The sequence below is a fragment of the Rhipicephalus sanguineus genome, chromosome 6 (genome assembly GCF_013339695.2).
Source record: "Rhipicephalus sanguineus isolate Rsan-2018 chromosome 6, BIME_Rsan_1.4, whole genome shotgun sequence".
Classification (NCBI taxonomy): Eukaryota; Metazoa; Arthropoda; class Arachnida; order Ixodida; family Ixodidae; genus Rhipicephalus; species Rhipicephalus sanguineus.
In genome coordinates this window covers 100,363,964-100,385,340 of record NC_051181.1, presented here as the reverse complement: position 1 = coordinate 100,385,340, position 21,377 = coordinate 100,363,964, and the positions used below count along the sequence as shown (strand labels likewise).

Genomic DNA, 21,377 nt, shown 5'->3' with positions numbered 1-21,377 from the left:
CTCCTTCCCTCCCTCTCTTTTTTTAGAGCTTACTCAGGTTAAAGAGAGAAATTATCTCACAGTTCATTCTTCATATGTGCCAGTAGAATTGTGCACTGGGTGCTTACATTCAATGTTGCTTGAGGCAGTTGTGCGACTGTTCCTGTTCCGAATGTGCTGACATGTGCCGTCTTTCCCGGCGTGTGCAGCGGCCAGACGGCCTGCTGAAACTGTACGATATGTCGGAAGACCCCGAGCGGAGGGCCTTCCTGGACAAGCTGATAGTGTACAACGACGAGCGTGGTACTCCCATCACCCAGTGCCCAACCATCAGCAAACAGCCCCTGGACTTGTTTCGCCTCTACCTCATCGTCAAGGATCGAGGTGGCTTCGTGGAAGTGAGTGCCCCTCCCCTGTTCCGTGTGTGGGTGTGCGAGTGGCAGTGCTGAACGTGCTGTTTTCTCCTTTCCGTTCTAGGTAACGAAGGCAAAGCATTGGAAGGATGTGGCTGGTGTGCTGGGCATCGGGGCCTCCTCTAGTGCTGCGTACACCCTGCGTAAGCAGTACATCAAGCATCTGCTGCCGTTTGAGTGCAAGTTTGACCGAGGGGGCATCGACCCTCAGCCCATCATCAGCCAGCTGGAGTCGGCCTCCCGAAAGAAGGCCAAGGGAACCATGTCGCCTTCGGGTGTGTCTCCTTCACTTTTCTTGCGCCTCTGTGGCGGCACTCCTTTGGCCCAAGAATTACAAGGTAGTGCGGGCCAGGCGGTGTGTGAGAGTGCTGCCCCCGTTTCTGGCATTGTCGTAGGTGCGAGTCAAGATTATGGGCCACCCGCCCAGACGATGGAGAGCTACCCGACCAGTGGAGGCTACCACCCTGGGGCACCCTACCCCCCGAGTGGTCCCCCCAGCATGATGGGGGCTTCCGAGTACCCATGCCCACCTGGCTACCCGCCTTCGAACCACGTGGGTGGTGGCTGTGAGCCGGATGGCTACCCTCCTTCGGAGGAAGGGCCCTACCCGGGGGAGGGATATCCTCCTCCACACGGCTACCCCCAGGCGCCCCCCTATGCGGCGGCCAGCCAGGCCAGCCTGAGTGGGGGCTCCTGCGGCTATGCGGGGCCTGGTGGTGATCAGTATGGGCCTGCTGCCCCCGAGGGCTACCCCCACGAGGGTGGCTACAACGGCAGGGACCCCTACAGCAGCAGCGGCTACCCCATGCGGCCGCAGGCAGGGGCTCCGCCCTACCCACCCCAATACCAGGGAGGCCACTACGACAGGGAAAGGTGTGGCGAGATTCTTTGCCTTCGTGATCTCTGGTATTTTTTCTCTCGAAAGAAAATATCGCATGGTGTAGCAGGACTAGAGCGTTGCACGGGCCCGGGCCGTCCCGAAAAACCAAAGCACGGGCCGACCCGAAGTCCAAAGCGTTTTCCGGCGGGCCTGGGCAAGGCTCAGGCTTGAAAGTGCGGGCCTTGGCCGTGCCCGGGCTTGAGGCGGCGGGCGTGGCCGGACTCGGGCTCACTCATTAAAAGGCCTAAGTCGGGCCTTTGAGCACACGCGAACGTTATGCATTGCATGATATAAGGCATTCGTGCCAAGCTGAAGTGACACGTGCAAATCATCATCATCAACTAATATCCTCTAGCAGGCCCGGGCCAGGCTTGGAATCATGGGCCCGGTCTGGGCTCGGGCTTCATAAATCAGGCCCGTGCAGTGCTCTAAGCAGGACCACTTTGTAGGGCAGGTGTGGTGTCATATAAACAATAAGAATGAGTATAGAGGTGAGAATACTTAATAATAGAGCTGTGCGAATAGCAAAATTTTGGGTGCGAAGCGAATTTGAATATTGAGATGCGAGTGCGAATCGAATATTTTTCGAATATTTCTAGAATATTTCTAGAATATTTTTCGAATACTTCGAAACGAAATTGCAGAAAAAAAAAGAGAGGATTCCTAAGCATATTCTTATGAGATAGCAACATCAAAGTTTCTTTTCGCTAGGTTGATGAAGCACTGGCGGGGTGGTGTTTCATAGTTGTCTTATCAAGAATGAGGCAATGTAGAGGTCGAATTCTATTTATGTACATGATTTGGTTCAACCAAAGTGTTGCCGACAACACTTTACACGTGGTAGGCAAAGATGCCATTTCCTCAGCCTTTCCTCCTCTTTCAACTTCTGTGGAAGCCCAACTGATGTGTGGCGGACAAGGGTGTGCTCGCTTCAAGTCCGGAGTTCCAAATCTGCCTCGTAGACGTCGACATATAAGAACGTATGAAATTTTGGATGCTAAAATGCTTCGGCTTCCGATTTTTCGGACTTCCTGCCCAATTTTCAGGTCCAAAACAGCATTAATTGACCCCCACCTTTGCCACATCTTTCATCTCCATGTTGGAACCAGCGTTTTCTTGAGTTAATACATTTGCGACCGTAGCGGAGCTTGAAAGGCAGCTTTGCTGCAATACCCGGGTGTGATGAGGTGAAGCATATTGAAAATTTAGGGACCTCTTCCAGACGGACGTTGACTGTGTCTTGGCAAAGTTCGACCGTAACGAAGCTTGAAAGGCAGCTTTGCCGCAATACCTGGGTGTGATGAGGTGAAGCATATTAAAAATCTAGGGACCACTTCCAATCGGACGTTGACTGCGTCTTGGCAAAGTTCGACCGTAACGGAGCTTGAAAGGCAGCTTTGCCGCAATACGAGAGTGCAATGAGGTGAAGCATATTGAAAATCTGAAGGGGTCACTTTCAATCGGACGTTGACTGTATTTTTTGTTTTTGGGAAGTTCGAATAGTAAAATTCCAGTGCGAATCGAATCGAATAGCGAACACTATTCGAGAAATATTCGAAATTTCGAATATTGGCACACCCCTACTTAATAGTCTGTCTGATCTCCAGCTTAACTCAACAAATTTCAACCAAGGCAGCATTCTCTCCTGTAAAAAAAGGCCACTTCAACAAAGCACAGTTATTGAAGGCAAGAATTGGAAGATCAAAACAGTTTTTTGGTGAGCTCAGCAACAGTCCCTTTTCGTATGGCAGGCACCTTGAAGGGGTACTCAGACTGGGGACAAATCCTTGAGGAATAAAGGCAGAGCCTAATGACGTCAGCTTGCGAGGAGAATTCTCCAAAAATGTCCCCCACTCACACGGACAAGGCGAACGCAGGGGTAGACCAGTGTTACTAGACTACGCTGGTGGCTTGTACCACCCGTTTGACGAGCTGCTGACGATGACCATGCAGCTGCAGGCTGGACACTCACTGCCGCTCTCTGCAGGAGCAAGTGCAACAATGTGGCCAAAGAAGAGCCCGAAATTCCGCCATATTCCCCACCACCGGGGGATCGTCGGGGAAAATGTCCCCGTCTCCTTCGAGGAGTGGCGGGCGCAACCACTCACTAATCCGTGACGACATGGTCATGTGATCCGCTATCTCCCCCGTGTCCCCCACCGATTTCTCCCTCGTGTGAATACCCCTTGAACTGCAGCTGTATTTCCTAGGATGTTGCTGCTTTTGCTAGGAGTTCGAGTTGTGTTTGTAATGTAGAGTCGGGGAACCCTAGGAGGCACTTGCAGGGTTTATTAAATCTTCCTTTCTCTGGTTAATGTTTATTCTTCATGTTGCCAAGAAAGGTGTCAGTGATGTGGACGGGAAACAAGAACGTGCATGTGCGCTTACTCTGTAGTCTGGTGTAGTGGCAGTCTGTGATGTGTGTGCATGCTGGTTTGCGGATGTCTGCATGTTCCAGCATGGCAGAAGAGAGAAACGCTTTAGTTATAAGACTCCCCCCCCCCTCCCTCTCTGATATTACATGAATAACGGGCCAATCGACTGATCACTGTTCCAGGTACGAGCAGCAACAGCAAGCGCAGCAGCAGCAGCAACAGCAGCAACAGCCACAGCAGCAGCCGCAGCAGCAGGGGGCATCTGGGGGAGCTCCGCCATCGTCCCAACCAGGTGCGACGGCAGCGCCTCCGCGACCCCAGCCACCCCAGTCGTCTCAGATGGGCGCTGGACCCCCGAGTGCCGCAGAGCCCCTGTACCAGTACGGCTCCTCCGCGGCAGCAACGGGGCCCACGCCCCCATCGCAGGCAGCAGCGGCGGCAGCAGGCAGCTACCAGAGCAGGCCCTACCCGCCAGGCCCACAGACCACGCCGGGCCAGGCACCCCCTTACTCCACACCATCACCTCAGGGGGCTGCCCCACCACCTCCCCAGGGGAGCACCCCAGAACCCTACCCTCCAACCAGGGGCCCCCCGGACCAGGCCTACCAGGTGAGCCCCCTTGTTGTGCCACCTTCGCTAAGGTTGTAATCCCACTGTCGCTTCCTCGTGTTTACCCGGCACATGCCTCCCATGCATGGTAGCTTACGAGCAGCACGAAAATTGGCGCGCTCAGCTGCGATCTAGTCGACGGATAAAAACGCGGAGCTGGGGACGGCCTCATACACAGAAATGTAATCAACATATGTGATTTTGTTTAAACACCAACAACTGTAGGCATGAAAGAAGTAAGCACACGTAATCGCGACCAGCGCGGCGAGTCCGACCGCGAACCGCGCGCACGACCATGCGAGCTCCAACCAGCTCGAACTCCTTCCGTCCTCCGACAAATAACGATGATGATGAGTCTACGCCAACGCGATGGTAAAAGTGAATGCCAATCTCTCTCGAAGGCCTTGGTTTCGCGAGCAATTACTGTATTTTCTCGCATATAACCCGCACCCCTAACAACTCCCCGAAAAAAGAAAAAAAATCCTTGCGTATAACCCGCATGCTTAGCTTAAAAAAACTGTTTTGGGAAGTCACAACTGCACAGTCACAATCTCGTTTACAAAAGAACTTTATTTCGAAGCGATCGCCGCAACGTTGACTGCGCCGATTCCCGTTCCTTCAATCATCGCCCGACTCGCTGCTGCCATACGAGGCTTCGTCGCCGCTCTCGAAGACGCAATCGTCTTCGGTGCCATCCAAGCAATCGCTGTTGGGCACACTTTTTGAAGCTCTTGCGCACCATGTCGGTGCGAAGTTTGAAGCTCTTGCGCACCATTTGACGAGCTGCATCTCAAGAAGGGGGCACGCACCAGTCTTCGGGCCGTGAAATGCTCGCTTCTCCTTGTGTGCACTTTCGAGAGAGGCCTTTTTTTTTATTTCGTTCTCCAGTCGCGAATGCAGGACTCGTCGATGTCGTGCCTTTCCGCAGCAGCTCTGTTGCCGATTGCTTCCACAGCAGCTATAATCTCGAGTTTTTCTTTCGCGGTGAAAGATTGCCGCTGAGACCCACTCATGGTGCCTCACCAGACAAGGCTGACCAATGGTGCAAACTGGCCACACCTGACTCGGAGACAGACGCTGTCAAATCGCTGTTGTGACGCTGTTGACCAAATCAAACAAAGCACGCAAAAAGTGAATAAACACGCTACGGAGGGGATCTGTCTATGGCCTGTGTTGGCTTTTATTGGCTTTGCACCAGACGATGCCGATGGGGATGTGGACTGCACGGCAGGCCATGCATTGCCGTGAAGCCGACCTCTGCTTCCGGATTATTCGCAGATAACCCGCACCCCCACTTTTCAGGCGATTTTTTTTTTTCGATTTTTGGTGCGGGTTATATGCGAGAAAATACGGTACGTCATAGACGCCATGTTTGTGCAGTACAAATCTCAAAGGCGATGCTTTTGTTTGCATCAGTCGAAAGGTCCTGTTGCTTGCGCCTCTAATGGGGCTAATGTTACGGTCAAACCAGGCCAAGCTGCGTGAAAATGCACCAATGACCGCTCTCTTCAGTAGTCACTCGGTCGGCAAAACGCAGCAAAAACGTAACAGCCGGGAAAACGCAGCAGTGAGGAACGTAGCAGCGGGGTTCTACTGGAGCTGGTGATCTCAACGTGCCAAACCTTATTTAACCAGCATGTTTGTAGTAAGTTCTCGAAGGCATGTCTTGGTTTGATTCGTACATGACCAGGCAGTGTTGCATAATGACTGTAGCTATAATGTAATGTGTGCATTGCATTATAACAGCAAAAATGTTTAGGTTAATGAGTTTTTACTGTAAGTTGCAACTTTATAACATGTTCTTGGCTTTGCGTCCATTTCGCAGGCTGTTCTGCTGGCTCACAAAAAAACTGAGCCTGTGTGTACATTAGCTTCATCGTGACAGCAGGACAAAAAAAGAGAGATACAGTAGAACCCCGCTGATACGTTTTTGAAGGGACCGTAGGAAATAAACGTAAGAGACGGGAAACGTAAGAGACGAAAAACAGGAAAAACGGCAAAATATTTACTGGTACAGAATTTTATTTCAATTCTTACGATCAGCACGAAAATTGGCGCGCTCAGCCGCGATCTAGTCGATGGATAGAAACGCGGAGCTAAGGACGGCCTCATCCACAGAAATGTAATCAACGTATGTGATTTTTTTAACACCAACAGCGGTAGGCATGAAAGAACTAAGCACACGCAATCACGACCGGCGCGGCGAGCTCCAACCAGCTCGAACTCCTCCCGTTCTCCGACAAATAACGATGATGATGAGTCTACGCCAACGCGATGGCAGAAGTGAATGCCAATCTCGAAGGCCTTGCTTTCGCAAGCAATTACGTCATACACGCCATGTTTGTGCAATGCAAATCTCAAAGGCTATGCTTTTGTCAATAGTAAATGCCAATCTCGAAGGCCTTGCTTTCGCGAACAGTTACGTCATAGACGCCATCTTTGCAATTTGAATCTCGAAGGCCATGCTTTTGTTTGCATCAATTGAAAGATTCTGTTGCTTGCGCCTCTCATGCGGCTAATATTACGGTCAAACGAGGCCAAGCTGCGTGAAAATGCACCATGGCCGCTTTCTTTGGTAGTCACTCGGTCGGCTCCGAGCGCACTTCGCGACGTATCATACGGGAACGGTCCGACAGTTACGACGTAACAGCGGGGTTCCCAATACATTGTATCCTATGGGAGCTATGCCGGGACCGGCGGAAAACGACGTAACAGCCGGGAAAACGCAGCAGTGAGGAACGTAACAGCGGGGTTCTACTGTATTTAGGTGAAAGAGTGTTATGCATGAGCCAAGTGACATTTTTTTGGTCACACAAGCAAGTTCATATCTCCACTACTGGAGCTTGATTTCGAAGATGGAGTGAGCAGATTCTTTTTTACCCTTTTACATTGACAGTGTGCATCATCAGCTTTTGTCTGAGCTGTGTGTGGCTTTGCTGCTAGCAGCCTTCTTGCTTGCCATGTGTGCGTTGCATTGGCTGCTCTTTATAAAGCTGTGGGCACGGGAACTTTGTGCCTTCACGAAGTAGATTTATTAGCAACTTGCAGAAGTACAATTTTATAATGGAACGCTTTGCTTTTAAAAAGGTAGAACTGCAAAGCACAAGAAGCTGAGGTAGCACGCTTGTGCTGCTGGATTACTGCAGTCTATTGAATGGTGCTTCGCTGTAGGTTTTTGGGGTGTAACCGTTTTGCGTGGCCTTAGGTGGTTCAGCTAGAACTTTTGTACACCGCAGCAAGCTGTTTAATTGATACGCCCTCATGCACTGGCATTGATGAGCTAAGCGAAAGCAAATTTAGATGGAACTTTACTTCTCGCGCGAATTTCGTTTGGGAAAAAGCAAATCGAGAAGCTTGCTTTGCCGGGAGCTAACACGGGGTAGACAGTAGGGGGAAAAAGACAGCAGTTGGGTGTCTCACTTGAAGGTGCTTATCGACCGTGCACGCAGCTTTGCAAATGCAGCTTCGTTTGTGTCAGCGACACCTCCTCCCCTTGTGAGTGTGTGTATTGTTCAGCTCTTTTTTTTTTTTGTCACCCCCGCGCTGTGCTGTGCTTTTGTGTGTGTACCCTTACCAGTGTGATTCCCTCCCTCGCCCCCTCCTGCCACCACTTAGATGGCCCGTGGTCCAACCCCTTTACCCCCAAGATCAATACCCAAGGCACCTCCTGTACCCCCTCATCCTACACCTCCACAAGTAGGTAGCCTGCTGCTGATGATGAACTCGTTTGAGGGGTAGTCAGAGACACTGACATTCTGGCAGTCACTTCAGACTCTCTCTTTCTAAGCTCACGTAGAACCTGCAAGTGCGCATCATTGCAGATCTTGTCTGACCTAACAAAGATGGTGTAACTGTGTCATCATTCCTCGTGCCATACAAGCTCTGTAACATGTCTCTCAAGTCCCGCAGAGCTATTGGTGGGACAGCTAGGCCATTTTAGTGAGGTCGAGACCATAGAGTTTCCTACAATACTTACTAGAGGGAACTCTGGCGCTAGTGTCTATGGGAGCTGCAACGCATGACGCTTCAGCCAGCATGGGAATGATGGGTAGTACACATATTTGCCTAGTCTTCGTTCTTTCGGCTCTGTTTGGCTCTGCGTTGGCTGTATCTGCTTTGTCGCAAAACAAAGTTGAGCAAGAGTCAGAAGTTACACTTCACCGCTTTAACCTTTTTAGGCTCACCAATTGAAATATGGTCACGAAGTTCACAACGATCCATTCTGTTATCCGAAAGAAAACCAAAGCACAGCAATAAACAAAGCCACAAGTGCGTTCGAAGTCCGCAAGTACGAAGACTAGGCAAATTTGTGTACTACCCATCATTCCCATGGTGTCTGAACGATCGCAGCGCCAGAGTCCCCTATAGTTAATTTTAGGAAACTCTATGGTCGAGACGAGTGTTGCTGTAGGGAACCTGCTTGCGGAGTGTCTGCGCTGTCATTTTTGAAAAGTGGCAACCCGGCAGCGGTTTCCTTCGTCTCCACTTTTTCGGGCAGTGTGCTTGTCTTTACATGTGGGGTGCAAGTGTATGCTTGAGCTATGCTAGGGCACGTCTCGCTCCTCATGAGGCAGTGACTACTCGAAAGAGTCGTGTGCTGTAAGGATTCCTTACCTCTAGTTCTGTACATTTCCCGTTTCATCCGTCATGCGGAGAAGTAGTCATGGTTGCACAGCTTCATGATTAGTTAATGGTGAAGGGAGAGGAAATTGAGAGTGATGGGAATCCTTGCAGAACACGACCTTCAGATCATGGCTTGGCATGTTGCATGTTAGACTGGTGGTTGGCTAGTGTCGTTCTTCAACCCTCTCTGCTCATCAAAGGCATCCGCATTCAGCCAGAACTTTTTGATTCTGTGTGTGATAGATGTGTGTTTCTTGTGTGTCAGTTGCATCCGTATGCATGCACTCGCATGTTGCACCAAGGGTGAAGATTTAAAAGGAAAGTCTAGAGTGGGATAGAACAAGTGTATTTTGATACACAGACAGACGTTCAGAGGCTTGGAGTGACAAGAACGTCTCATCAATTTCTCACCACTGCATTTTGATTTAGGTTCTTGTTGTTGAAGATGCTCTTTTGTTTACAAACTGTAGAGCATCATGACACTTTAATTCTAAAAAGTGTTTGCTTTGTCAGTGCCATTAGAGTTTCATAAAAAGAAGGGGGGGGGGGGATTCAGTATTGTGGGGAAAAGCCTTTACAAATGCTGGAGATAAGATGCAAAGCAGAACCAAAGCAGGATGCTGCAAGATTGCCAATGTCTAGCAAACTGCGGAGCAGACAGGACACAAAGAAAGAGCTAAAAGAGACAGACGAGTGCTCTTTTCGTTCTTTCTGTGTGTCCCGTCTGCTGCGAGTGTTTGCTGGAAGATGAACTCGTACCAACTCGCCCAGCTTTCAATGGTTGTTACACATAAGATGGCCAATTTGGGTGCCCTGTGAAATTCCGCATAATCTTATTTGAAAGGCGAAGAAAAGTGCTGTCTCGCCATTTGCTGCGAAGCTCTGACTTAGTGTGAGAACATGGATTTTTGGCATTGACCCAGTGCTAGTCAGTCATTTGTCATATTTGAAGACAACACGGTGTTCGAGAACAAGCGAACTGGATAGTTATGTAGCATTGGGCAAGTGCTCCATCACAATGACTTCACAAATGAGTGTGATGTTGCTTTTGTGGTTTTCACTTTAAACGCTAAATTTCCGTAGCGTTTTCAGGCCTCTACTTTTAGGAAAGATGGTTACTTTCCTGCTCCAGCAGTGCAGTTTCTGGAGAAGTTTGCCCATGTATTAGTGTAATGTGAGAACATAGCTTCGCCTAGGTTAAAATAAAAATACGGCGCGTGCAAGCACAGACACAAGAGAGAAGTCAAGACAACACAAACGCCACGTCCATGTTTGCATGCCCTGTCTTCTAACATGAATCTCTACCAACTAGCTCAGCCAGCTTTCTGTTATTCTTGGCCTAAGGTGAAGTGTGAGGACATGTTGTTCAGTGTTGGTAGTTCTTGACGAGCTTGTCCCGAGCTCGTCTTCTTTGCTTGAACACACGCTGTGTGTCTGCTCCACCAGATGTACCCCGGAGGTGGGCAGCAGGTATACCCGGGGGCCGTGACGCCTCCGCAGGGCCAAGGGGGGCAGCCGCCACCTACGGCGAGCAAAGCCGGGCCGTACCCGCAGCAGCCCACCGTTCAGCGGGACGCCCCTTACCCCAAGCGCCACCCGGACTTCATGAAGCCCCAGGAGCCTTACCCACCCGTGCCACCGCACATGGGTGCAGGGCCTCCCTACGTGCCACCCCAGCAGGCACAACCACCGGCGTCTCAGCAGTATCCAGGTGCGTTACTCCTGGCAGACTGGACACGCGGGTAGACTGATCTTGGGACAAGTTTCAGTGAACTAATTTTCCCACAAATGAGGCTGGTAGTGCACTCATACCTCGATATAATGAATGCAGTGATTCCACTCCTGCGCCAACTGCGCCAAAGTGCGCCAAATTGTATTTACTGCGCCATCCTGATAATATCGACGAAAACTGCGCCAAACTGCGCCAAAGTCTCTGGTTTGGGGGCGTCTATCACCGGCGATCGCACCGCCGGCGCGTCAGAACATGTGCAGCTTGATTTTGGGGCTGCCAAAGTCGCAACCATGGACCAAGAATTATTCCGTTGAATAAATAGCGCTCGTGCGTGCGTCCCGAGTAAGCCACAATGCCATGCATGGTGCCGACGCAGCTTCTGTTCTGCCAGTCGGTTCTACAGCAAAATGCGCTCTCCGCAGAGGCTCGTGACGTCTAGGCCTATCGGTAGCGAGAAAGTTGCGACGGCGATTCATCGGCGGACGTCGTCTGTTCCCGAAACGCTGCTGATAGCTCGTTTCATGCGTCGCACGGCACGTAAGGAAAGCAATGTTCAGTAATAACTACGTGCGTGCCGCTAAAATGTCTGTCACTTCTGTTTCTGGACATCGCGGAATGAAGTATGGGATCGCTAGCAGTAGATATGGAACAATATCGGATTTTCCTTGCTTCGCGTTTATGGAAGAGCACGCGAACGGTGGGAACGCGTTGACACTTTTCCTCAGGTATACTTTATCCATGGATCTTCATCCAGAAGAGCTTTTTCATAATTCCTTCCACCAGCAAATCCGAGTTTGTAATCACATCTGCGGTAAGCCCCTAAAAGGCCCTGCCCTTTCGAGCTCACGAGCCATGGTTCCAATTCGAATTTTTGCTTGCTTTTTTAAAAATGTCATCTGATTAATAAAAGCATATCTCCTGGTCGGAGCAGCCGCAAATGCGCAGCTGTTGCGGGCCCGTCGCTGACGGCCCACAGTGAAGCGGCTGCGCCATGTTACACGTCCGCCCTCGCGTTCGAGGGTCAATAGCTGACGGTTAAAAAAAACTCAGCTTAAGGGCGAAGAAATGAATGCGATATTAACAAATTGTATTGTTAAACGAAGTAAGGCTAGCAGCTTTTGGATCCGATCTCGTGTAACTCAACAAAACGCTGGTTTAAGGGGATATGGCCGCTCCAGGAACCGAAGCGTTTTCGTGCTCCGAGTTCTCTAAACGCGAAGTAAGCGTTGAGAGCACAGCAAGTTTACGAGCCGTCTCGTGATGCCTCAAGATAGCGCGCGCGCAAGCGACAGTGCTTTTCGAACGATGCGGTTGTCCCCACCCCTCTGCTCCCCTGGCGTCCCTTCATGCTCCTTAAGGGGTATTCAGACGGGGGAGAAATGCTCGGGGGGTAAAGGTGGAGCCTAGTGACATCAGCTCGCGAGGAGAAGTCTCCACAAATGCCCCCCACTCACACGGACGAGGCAAACGGAGGGGGAGACCAGTGTTACTAGACTACTCTGGTGGCTTGCACCACCCGTTTGACGAGCTGCAGACGACCATCCAGCTGCAGACTGGACACCCACTGCCGCTCTCTGCAGGAGCATGTGCCACAATGTGGCCAAACAAGAGCCCGAAATTCCGCCTCATCCCCCACCGCATGGGGATCGTTTGTCCTTTCGGGGAAAACGTCCCCGTCTCCTCCGAGGAGGCGCGGGGGGGGTCACGCCCACTCGCTAATCCGTGACGTCGCGGTCACGTGATACGCAACCCCCCCGTCTCCCCCGAGCATTCCTCCCCCGTCTGAATACCCCTTTACGAAAGACGGGCGGGGCGTTTACTCTATGTTTGATGAGCAATCGACGGCAGGCCCGCACGCGGGAAGATGTTATCTCATACGCTGTCCGTGCGACGGATTCAGACGGCCGGCTAGTTTAAAGGAGCACTGACACAAAATTTCGAAGGCGAGATAATGAGTGAAATAGATGTATGTGGAGCCGTACACAACGTCTACGAAATATCAAGGGCCAATATTGGCCTCGAGGAGTTACGGAGTCGCCCTCTATCGGACGCGCCTCGATTGCGTGCTAGGCAGGATGCCGCCGGCGCGCTCCCCATAGGTTTTGCTGTCGGCGCTCTACAAAAACACCTCGCGGAAGCCCTCCAGGGCATTTCTGTAAGTACTTTCGAAATGAACTGTGTTCTTTACTGTCAAGATAATCATTTTCGACGAACTGAAAGCACAAGATAGTCTACAGTCGCTGTCTATTTGCAGAAAACCGAGCACCCGCTTCACGCTGTCACCGCGTTGCAGACCCCTGAACCGGCTTCTTACGTGAAAGGTAGTCACTCGCTGAGTGCAAACTATGTGAAATATCTCGTCAGAGTAGACTGCCTGTATAACCAAACGGAGCATAACAGAAAGAAGCCTCAAGCCAGCGATCGCACGGGTTCGCGACGTCTGACGGTGCCTCTACATGTATGAGTGTCTGCATGTATGTTCGTACTGCTGGTTTCGCTTTTGCTACGAGCGCGTTTTGGCACCGCGCTGTGAACTTTAGGCCGCAAAACATGAGAATTTGTGAGTAAACAAACAACTACTGTTGGGCGGACGCTATCAGAGCAGTTCAAAAACTATTTCCTTACAACTGCGACTTCGGTGCGCATGACAACATTGTGATCTGCCGTCCCGACGATTCAGTGTTTTTTTTTTTCTATTTCGGTCTAAATTCGGGTACGTTTCAATGTCATTTGACAAGTTGTCTCGCACTGCGTGTTGATCGGTCTTCTCAGCGGGCAAATGCCGCTGCTTCTGTTTCTTTATTCAGCGCATTCGTTTCGTTTGGTGCTCACACAAAACGTGAGCAAATGCGACGCCTTTTTTTAATGCTCCTCATTATTGTTCCGTTTGCATTCCAGTGAACTTGCCGCTCTCTGTGATCAACAAATTCATAGACCAAAGCTTCACCACTTCGAGATTGCTGGTGGAAGGAGAACCAGTCTACGAGACCGAGCATGTAGTAGCATGCGACGCCTAGGAAAAGAAAGAAAATACAGTAACGCGGGAGAATCAGTACATCGACTGACAAGAAGAAGATGGCTTTCGCCTTCTAGTCATCTTTAACGAATGCATAAGGGACCCTGTGCGTTTTTTAATTCAACGTATCTAAACAATGACTTGCGCATCTGCAGCCGATTTTGTGGACGCTGAGCACGGGGCCGACGATCAAGAGGTCGCATTGGAGGGTTCTGAGATGGCATCGCACGTGGTAAAAGGTAGCGCTTTTACCATCCTGTGGCAGATAAGCATCATTTGCCGGCGGGAAGCGCGCGCGAGCCATCGTCTCAGTGCGCGCTGTCTGCTACTCACCGAACATCACAGGCCCGACGCAGTAACAAAAGTCTTCGTCGCGGAAGTGTTTGTTGCACACAAGACTCGTAGCGGATGGCTACTTGCCGGTTCTTAGCTCTACAACCCATGCTTCACGCTGTTTCTTGTCCCGCGGTTACCAGTGCAGGCTGACACTGGGCTCCTTTGCGTAAGCGCGGCGCTGCGGCACCGAGCGGTAGAGCCCCATGTTCGTCGCCTTCGGAGGCAGCCACTCTATTAAAATGGTTTCAATTGAGTAGAAAATGAGAGAAAACTTCCGATTTTGAACAGACCGCAGCGCATGTGGGACTTGAAACTCGTTTTCAAAACACGCGGCAGTGCGCCACAAGCAGCCGACGCGGCCGTGGAGACCACGTGATCCTGCCAAGTACGTCACGCCGACGGTGGCGCCGGCGTTTCCAGTGGTGGGCCTCGAGGCCAATAGCCTAGAACATATTTAAAATCAATTTTAAAGTGCATGCCGCGCGACTGAGCGAGATGCGAGCGCTTCGCGACGCCGACATCAACGCGGCGGATGTGTAAACAAACCTACGTCACGAGTTTGTGTTGGCTGGTGGCTGGTTGTGCCCTTGCGCTTGTGCCGTGCTACCTGCCATTTCTTCCTCCGTGCCTGCGGCTTTGCGTGTGCTAGTTGTGTTCTCTTCCGCTGTTCGCTCATCGTGCCCGTTGGCAGATGTTATGGCCCGCTCACGCTAGCGGCAAGCCTGCCACAACGGCGTGGTGCCACAGAACGTCGGCCGTCGCCGCACGCGCGAGAGCTGTCCAACTTGCACGGCAAGCTTCGCCGGCGAGGCATTCGCGCCTCCGAAAAACATGGCAGCACTGCCAAAAGCGGTTGTCGTCCACTTCGAATCTATCAAGTGGCCGCCGTGCGCTCTGTAACGTGTAAGTTCCGAACTGATGCTTCCATTTGCTTTAGATTCATGTCCTTAAGCTTCGACAGCAATGTATTCGTCCCGATTCGGCGCCGTTTTTGAGAGCCATAGTCAAATAATCGATGCTGTAAGCTTAGCGAGTCGAGATGGGCGCTTCCGAATGCTCGGAGGACATAGATTACGCGTTTGTTGTTTCTAATCCTCCATAGCTGGCGCCACTTGACCTGGTTCGGCGCCCACCGCACCCACGCTCGCGCGCCGCCTACGTCACAATTTTGCGTGTTCACGTGGGCAGCTGTGTTTTCCCGGCCTCCGGAGGACGCTGCCTAGCTAGGTGCTCTTTGAAACCGAAACTGTGACTGGGCGCTCTAAAGACGTCTCTAAATAAATAACCGTCGCGCACTCGCGCAAACGAGGTCTGCAGCCGTGATAAGTGGATCATAAGCTATCTATTGCAACAAAAAAAAAAAAAAAAACAAGGTGCAATATTTTTGTGTCACTGCTCCTTTAATCTCCGCTTCAGCCGCGTTCGTCGCCAACGCTCGCGAGCTTTTACCCGCAGCGAGAATGCGCGTGGTGATGTTATTAATTTGGTCCTTATACGGAAAATTACGGCAACAGCGACGGTAAAAATCCGTCTAGAGTGTCCATATAATTGCTATCACAATAAAAATTTAAAAAAAATTGAGGAGCTGTGAAGTGGATGATAAGCGAAGCCGTTTCGCGCATGGCACAAATGTGACATGGTGGAGGCAGTTTGGTATGTAAGGCCAGGTTGTTAACGGCCAGGCTGTTAACTTTCAATACGCAATAATAATGCGAACTGGCGAAAGCCTTAGATGCTTTATCAAACACGAAAATTGACCATCGGCGGCATTCGATTGATGTAAAAAGTAATCATGTGATGTCGTCATCATCACGTCATACATCGTCAAAACTTGTGACGCCAACATGGCGTCATATATCGTGATGTCACGTGATGATGTAATCACATGACATCGTCACTTTACACTGTTTCTGTGATCGGTGCACCGATCATGGAGCTAGCGCAAAACCATGTGAGGTGCAGAAAGCTTGCAGAGAGGGAGGGGGAGGATCAACCCGTCGATCGAGAAGAAAAAGAACCTAACTTTCGCCTTGGCGTTTTCTTAGGGGAATGCATTAGGGACAGTGTGCCTCTTTGGCATTGAGGCACTGCTGTACAGTACGGTCCACTGTTAAAGGGAACGCTCCAATGAGCCCCTTTCATTTTGCTGGCCCTCTAAGAGCAATTGGATAGGGAAACATTGTCCACGCACTGCACGAGTCTGTCAAAAAGAGACTGAACTGTGAACCACCAGTAGTTTTATAAAAATCTAAGCCAGTATGTTTTTGCAAGAGAGCGAAATCCAAACATGCCCTGCACGCAAGTGTTCCCTTTAACAGTGTACCCGTCTGTACATCACGGAGTTTGTCTACCACGTCTGCTGATAACCACATAGATGTATTTAGAGTTTTATTTCATAAATTGCAATTTTATGTATCCGGTATTCTGTTTATTTGCTAGTGTCGAAAATAATCGCCGAAGAGGTTAATCCAGAACACTCAACTGCATGAGTCCTTATTTTTTGCAGGTTATGGTTGGGTTTCGCATTTACCTGCGCGTACGCGTTCCGCATAGGAATGGCCGACACCGCAGCTTGTGACCACTGCGGAAGTGATGAAACGATTGAGCATATTCTGTGCGACTGTCCACAGTACTGTTCGCAAAGTCAGTCGCTTTGCAACGCGCTTGATAAACTGGACGACCGAAATCTTTCGGAAGAAAGAATCTTGCGCCACCGACAGGACTTGACGTCACAGAAGAAGGCTGTGCAGGCGCTAATGCGCTTTCTGCCTTCAAACGGTCTATCGGAACGGCTCTGACAGGACGTCCTACGTGTGTGCATGTGTGCATTTTTTGCTTTCTTTTTATTTTATCTCCTTCTCTCTCTGTCCTCTTTCCGACCCCTATATCCCCACCCCTGTGCAGGGTAGCAAACCGGTCACTCGCACCAGGTTAACTTCCCTGCCTCTTCCTTTTAATCTATTTCTCTCTCTCTCTTTTTTTTTTCATTAGCGAGTGAAGTATGGAGTTCTCCTGAGATGATTTTTTTCCGTGAGAATTGCAATGAATCCAAATATTTCTAGCCTTCATAAGAGCCCCATAATAATTTTCAGATGCTTGAATGTTAATGCAATATGCTTCTGTAGTGCACTCCAGGATGTAAAATTTGCTGCTCCAGAGTGCTCCCAGATGCAAAACCATCTGCTCCAAAGTGCTCCAAGATGAAAATTTTTCCTGCTCCAAAGTGCTCCAAAACGGAAATTTTGCTGCTCCAAAAATTGCTCCAAATCAGAAGTCCTCGGTAGCATCACTGTGAATGTGGTTATAACGAAGTAAATGAAGAATAGACTTGTCATACATGCAATGTTACAAATATAACTTCATAACGAAATTTTGGATGCAACATTTTCTTGTCAGATGCAACTTTTAGAATAATGAGGTTTGAGTTTAGTGGTCAAATGGGACTGGGGAACCTACTGTGGCAACTTAGCAGCTCCTCTGCTGTGCTGCTGAGCTCAAGGATGAGGGTTACATACCTAGCCTCAGCAGCTGCATTTTGATGTACTTGAAAGGCGGAAAATGCCTCGTGAGCTTGGGTTTACCGTGTATACTCGTGTAAGGGCCGCACTTTTTTTTCGAAATTTTTGCTTGGTGCGGCCCTTACACGAATCAGGCCGATGACAGCTCACCAAAGGTCTGTACTGTTTCCGTGACAGTAGCAGAGTGTAAGAGAGTCGCAAATAACAATCCAGGAATGTTTTTATTACGATTCCATTTCGCTATCGCTGTCCTCGTTCTCGGAAGAGCTCGCCTCGGCGTCGGCGTCCTCCCAGAGACGTTCATCCTCAGCGCCGCTCATGCAGTTTGAAATTCCAGTCACCTTGAAGCTTTTCGCGACTGTTTCAAATGACACGGCACGCCACGCACTCAAAATCCATGCACACATTTGTAGCGATGCCCACCCCCGACTTGCCTTGAATTTTGCCTGGGGTATTTCGATGTGGCGAGCAATGGTCAGGGCTTTCACGCGGATCATGTCAGTTGAGACGGCGTAGCCGTCCCTTCGAGTGTCGATGACATATTTGACAAGTTCGCCTTCGAGTTCCGGGTACTTGCACTTCTTTCCGCGAAATGCTTTTTGGCTCCTGTTGGTAGCGGTGAGGGCATCTTTCTGTTTCATCCAGTAACGCACGCGCTTCTCATCGACGTCAAATTTGCGTCCAGCTTCTCGCTTGCCGTGCTCCTCGGCATATTCAATCACTTGCAGTTTAAAGGCTGCAGTGAAAGATCTCAAGTGCTGGCCCATCGTCCCTCACCTGCGATGGCTCAAACAGGGCCACTACTACAGACAAAGTGACACCGACAACACCGATCTGAAGAAACACTGCCAAGCTACCCACACGATGCCAACGATGCGCCACACAAAGCAATAATGGCGCCATCGAGGTCGGCGGAAGCGGAAAAGCTGGCAGCGCCATCTAGCTGCAATTTAACTAACTACACTTTTCTGGCGGGACTTTTTGAATTTTTTTTTTCGAAATTCCCCCTCCAAAGTAGGGGTGCGGCCCTTACACGAGTATATACGGTATGTGCACATAAAACCCGAGAATTTTTTCTCTCAGTGTGGAGTGGGAGGTTGGGTTAGCAGTGGTAAAATGCACATGCTTTCGTCAGCCCGAAAGATAAGGACAACAAAGCAAAGTTCTTGATCTTGTGTCTCCCTCATGTTCCTCGTCCTTGTCTCTTACACTGTTGTCAACCAGCTTGCCTAAAGGATTTTTGTGCCATGAAAGACTGTTCAAGGCCATTGAGGTTAGAATAATGCAGTCCCGATATTGGAGTTTGACGTGCACCTTTGTCTGTCCTTTGAACTTTACTGCAGTAATATGCAGCCGCAAGCATTCACCCTCAATGTTGCCTGCAGCAGTACAAAATCTGCACGTCATTATGGCAGCACAGAACAGCAGTGTCCTGTTGTGCATGTGTACCCCGAGTGTTGAGGTGGTCTATGTAGGCTACCCGTGAGCATGCATTCTTGTCTGCAAGTAGACACATAGAATTGTTTGCATTGTCCAAGGCATTTCGTTTGAAACAAACTCAAGCAAATGCTTGGGGACCATGAGTGTCACCATGAAGCATATTTTGCAACCCTAATGCTCACATGTACAACGAAAGTTGTGTGGTCTTGAACTAGTGTGTGTGCGTGTTTCTTTTTTTTTCTATATTGTCACTCTTTTTTGTTATGGCTGTTGATGGAAAACTGGTTTTCATTGTAAGATCATTGGGCACTGCCATGAGATAAGAGAAGAGATAATTATTTTGCAATTGTATTGGGAGAGAAGGCACAAAAAACACTATGCTCTGTTTCATATATAACAAAGCAGACAATGCTGCAGAGGCTGTAGAGACTTCCCTGGATGCTTGCGTTTATGGTGGAAGATCCTGTATCACATATGGAAAGAAAAAGTAAAACAAAGAACATGCAGTTGATGTAGCATTGTTATACATGCGTGTAATTCGGGGTGAAATGGAGTCTCATAGGTGTTCGTATGATTTCGCTGCTCGCGTAACTTCTGTAGCATTGTCAGCCAGGTATAAAACGGAGCGTAGTTCCTCGTAACCTCTCACCGAGACTTGTAAGCAAGCTTCGCAGGGGCTGAGAGGTCGTGCCCTTTTCTCTTTCAGTCTAGAGACCTCACTATGGTTGTCTTTGACTTTGCACAGACCGCAGCCAGTACCCTTACCGGCCGCCTCACATGATGACGCCACCTCCTTCCTCCATGCCACAGCAAGGTGAGGGATACACTGCAGTGCCGGAATGCGATTCAAATGCTGCCCATTGGTCACTGCTGTGCTTCGCCGTCACTCGTAGCTTAGGATGCTTATGCGCAAGTTCCAGGGCTGCAGTGTTACAAAATGTGCGTCCATAAACAGAGAATGCCCACACAGAGTGACGGCTCTGAAATTGGGCTTAGTGGGATAATGTTCTGCCTTCATTTGATGTTGAGTGCGTATAATTTGTACTGTATGGCATTTTCTGGCTGTCTTGCATAAGCTGTTTATGGAATGCAGTGTGTGCCAGCACTGACACATCTTGAAGGGTCATGTGCAGTGAAGAGATGTTCTTCCCGCTAAATTGCTTTGCAAGTTCGTGGTTATATGTATGAGGTAACCTAACAAACTCAAGCAAGTGAGCGTGATGATTTCATTTAGGCTAATTACTTTACAAATTGGTACCCCGTGGTGGAAAATATGCAGTCTCGTTAACATTCTCAAAGGGAGTGTACTGTGTTCAAAGATTTCTTAATATTTCGGCACCTGTGCCTGTGCTCCCACTCTTTTGCTTGTTCTGGCGTCAGGCTGACTTGTGCTGTAAGTGCAAGGAGTTGTGAGATTACATTCGTAAAAGAAGACAGTTTTGAAAAACTTCATAATGATGTAGGTGCTCTAGTTCGTGTACAGCATCTGCTTGCCCGCGTCTGTGTTTTCTTTAGAAAAACAAAGTTGGGCGAGTTTGTACTGATCCATGAAGGTACTTAGAAGCGCAATACACACAAAATCACAAGAAGAATTGGACAAGATGAGCGCTCTCTGCTACTGCCATGTGGTTGTCTGTGAGCGCTCATCTTGTCTAGTTCTTGTGTTTTTGTGTGTATTGCGCTTCTAAGTACCTTCGTGTGTTTTGTTCATTTCCCAACATGACAAATATCACTGGCTTGAAGCTGTTGTGTCTGCTGCCATGTGGTTTTGCTCGCTGATCCTTCCAGCGTTGCTGCCACATTAGGTGCTACTACTTTGTGGCACAGGTGCAGTGTCACATTGTAGCCCAGTGAGATGTAAATCATTGCTGTACCGCCCAATGCCGTTTGTTTATCGAATGCCCTTCGTTTCCTTGTGCTTGTCCAGGCTGGGGACGTGGAGGAGCAGAGAGCCAATACCGCGGTTACCCAAGTAACGCCTACCCCCCCCACTCGGGGGCCCCCCCTGAGCGATGGGAGGGGCCCCGAATCGGTGATGGAGCACCCCCTACGGGGGCATGGGGAATGTCAAGGGGAGCACCGCCAGCACAGGGGGAACCCTACCCACCACAGGGTCCCATGATAGGCGCAGGGGGACCCCAGGTGAATGCCATGGGGCACCACAAGATGGCTGCTGCCTACGCTAGGGACCGGGCGTATCCGCCTGCCGGAAAAATGCCGGTGCGTATTTTCGGCTGTCTCAGTAGGCCCTTCTTGCATGTGCTGTTGCAAGTGCCCATCTCTGGAAGTGCAAGGTCGCAACTGTGGTGTGAGAGGGACAGTAGATGTGTTATTATTTCTAGCCATTGGTAACATTTGCCGTGCTAATGTCTTTAGATTTACCTTGAGAGTACATTTGTGGCTGTGCCTTTCCTGTTCCTCTGGTGGTATGGTGGACCCAGCGATAAATGGTGTCC

At 49.9% G+C, this 21,377-nt stretch overlaps 1 protein-coding gene and 1 long non-coding RNA gene across 4 annotated transcripts in view; both read left to right on the top strand.

Moving 5' to 3' along the window:
- LOC119396027 (trithorax group protein osa) overlaps positions 1 to 21,377 on the top strand; it is a 199,653-nt gene that overhangs the window by 169,823 nt on the left and 8,453 nt on the right. For 2 of the 3 annotated variants that reach the window (XM_049416873.1, XM_049416874.1), the window contains exons 10-17: positions 189 to 377; positions 457 to 667; positions 788 to 1,265; positions 3,830 to 4,256; positions 7,872 to 7,952; positions 10,326 to 10,590; positions 19,667 to 19,735; positions 20,849 to 21,141. In XM_049416873.1, coding sequence (XP_049272830.1) covers positions 189 to 377; positions 457 to 667; positions 788 to 1,265; positions 3,830 to 4,256; positions 7,872 to 7,952; positions 10,326 to 10,590; positions 19,667 to 19,735; positions 20,849 to 21,141 — 2,013 coding nt within the window. The remainder of the gene's footprint in view (positions 1 to 188; positions 378 to 456; positions 668 to 787; positions 1,266 to 3,829; positions 4,257 to 7,871; positions 7,953 to 10,325; positions 10,591 to 19,666; positions 19,736 to 20,848; positions 21,142 to 21,377) is intronic. The other variant, XM_049416875.1, reaches the window with a different exon arrangement.
- Positions 4,752 to 5,412, top strand: LOC125759005 (uncharacterized). The gene is made up of 2 exons (XR_007416554.1): positions 4,752 to 4,964; positions 5,228 to 5,412. It is a non-coding gene; the product is annotated as an uncharacterized LOC125759005 (long non-coding RNA).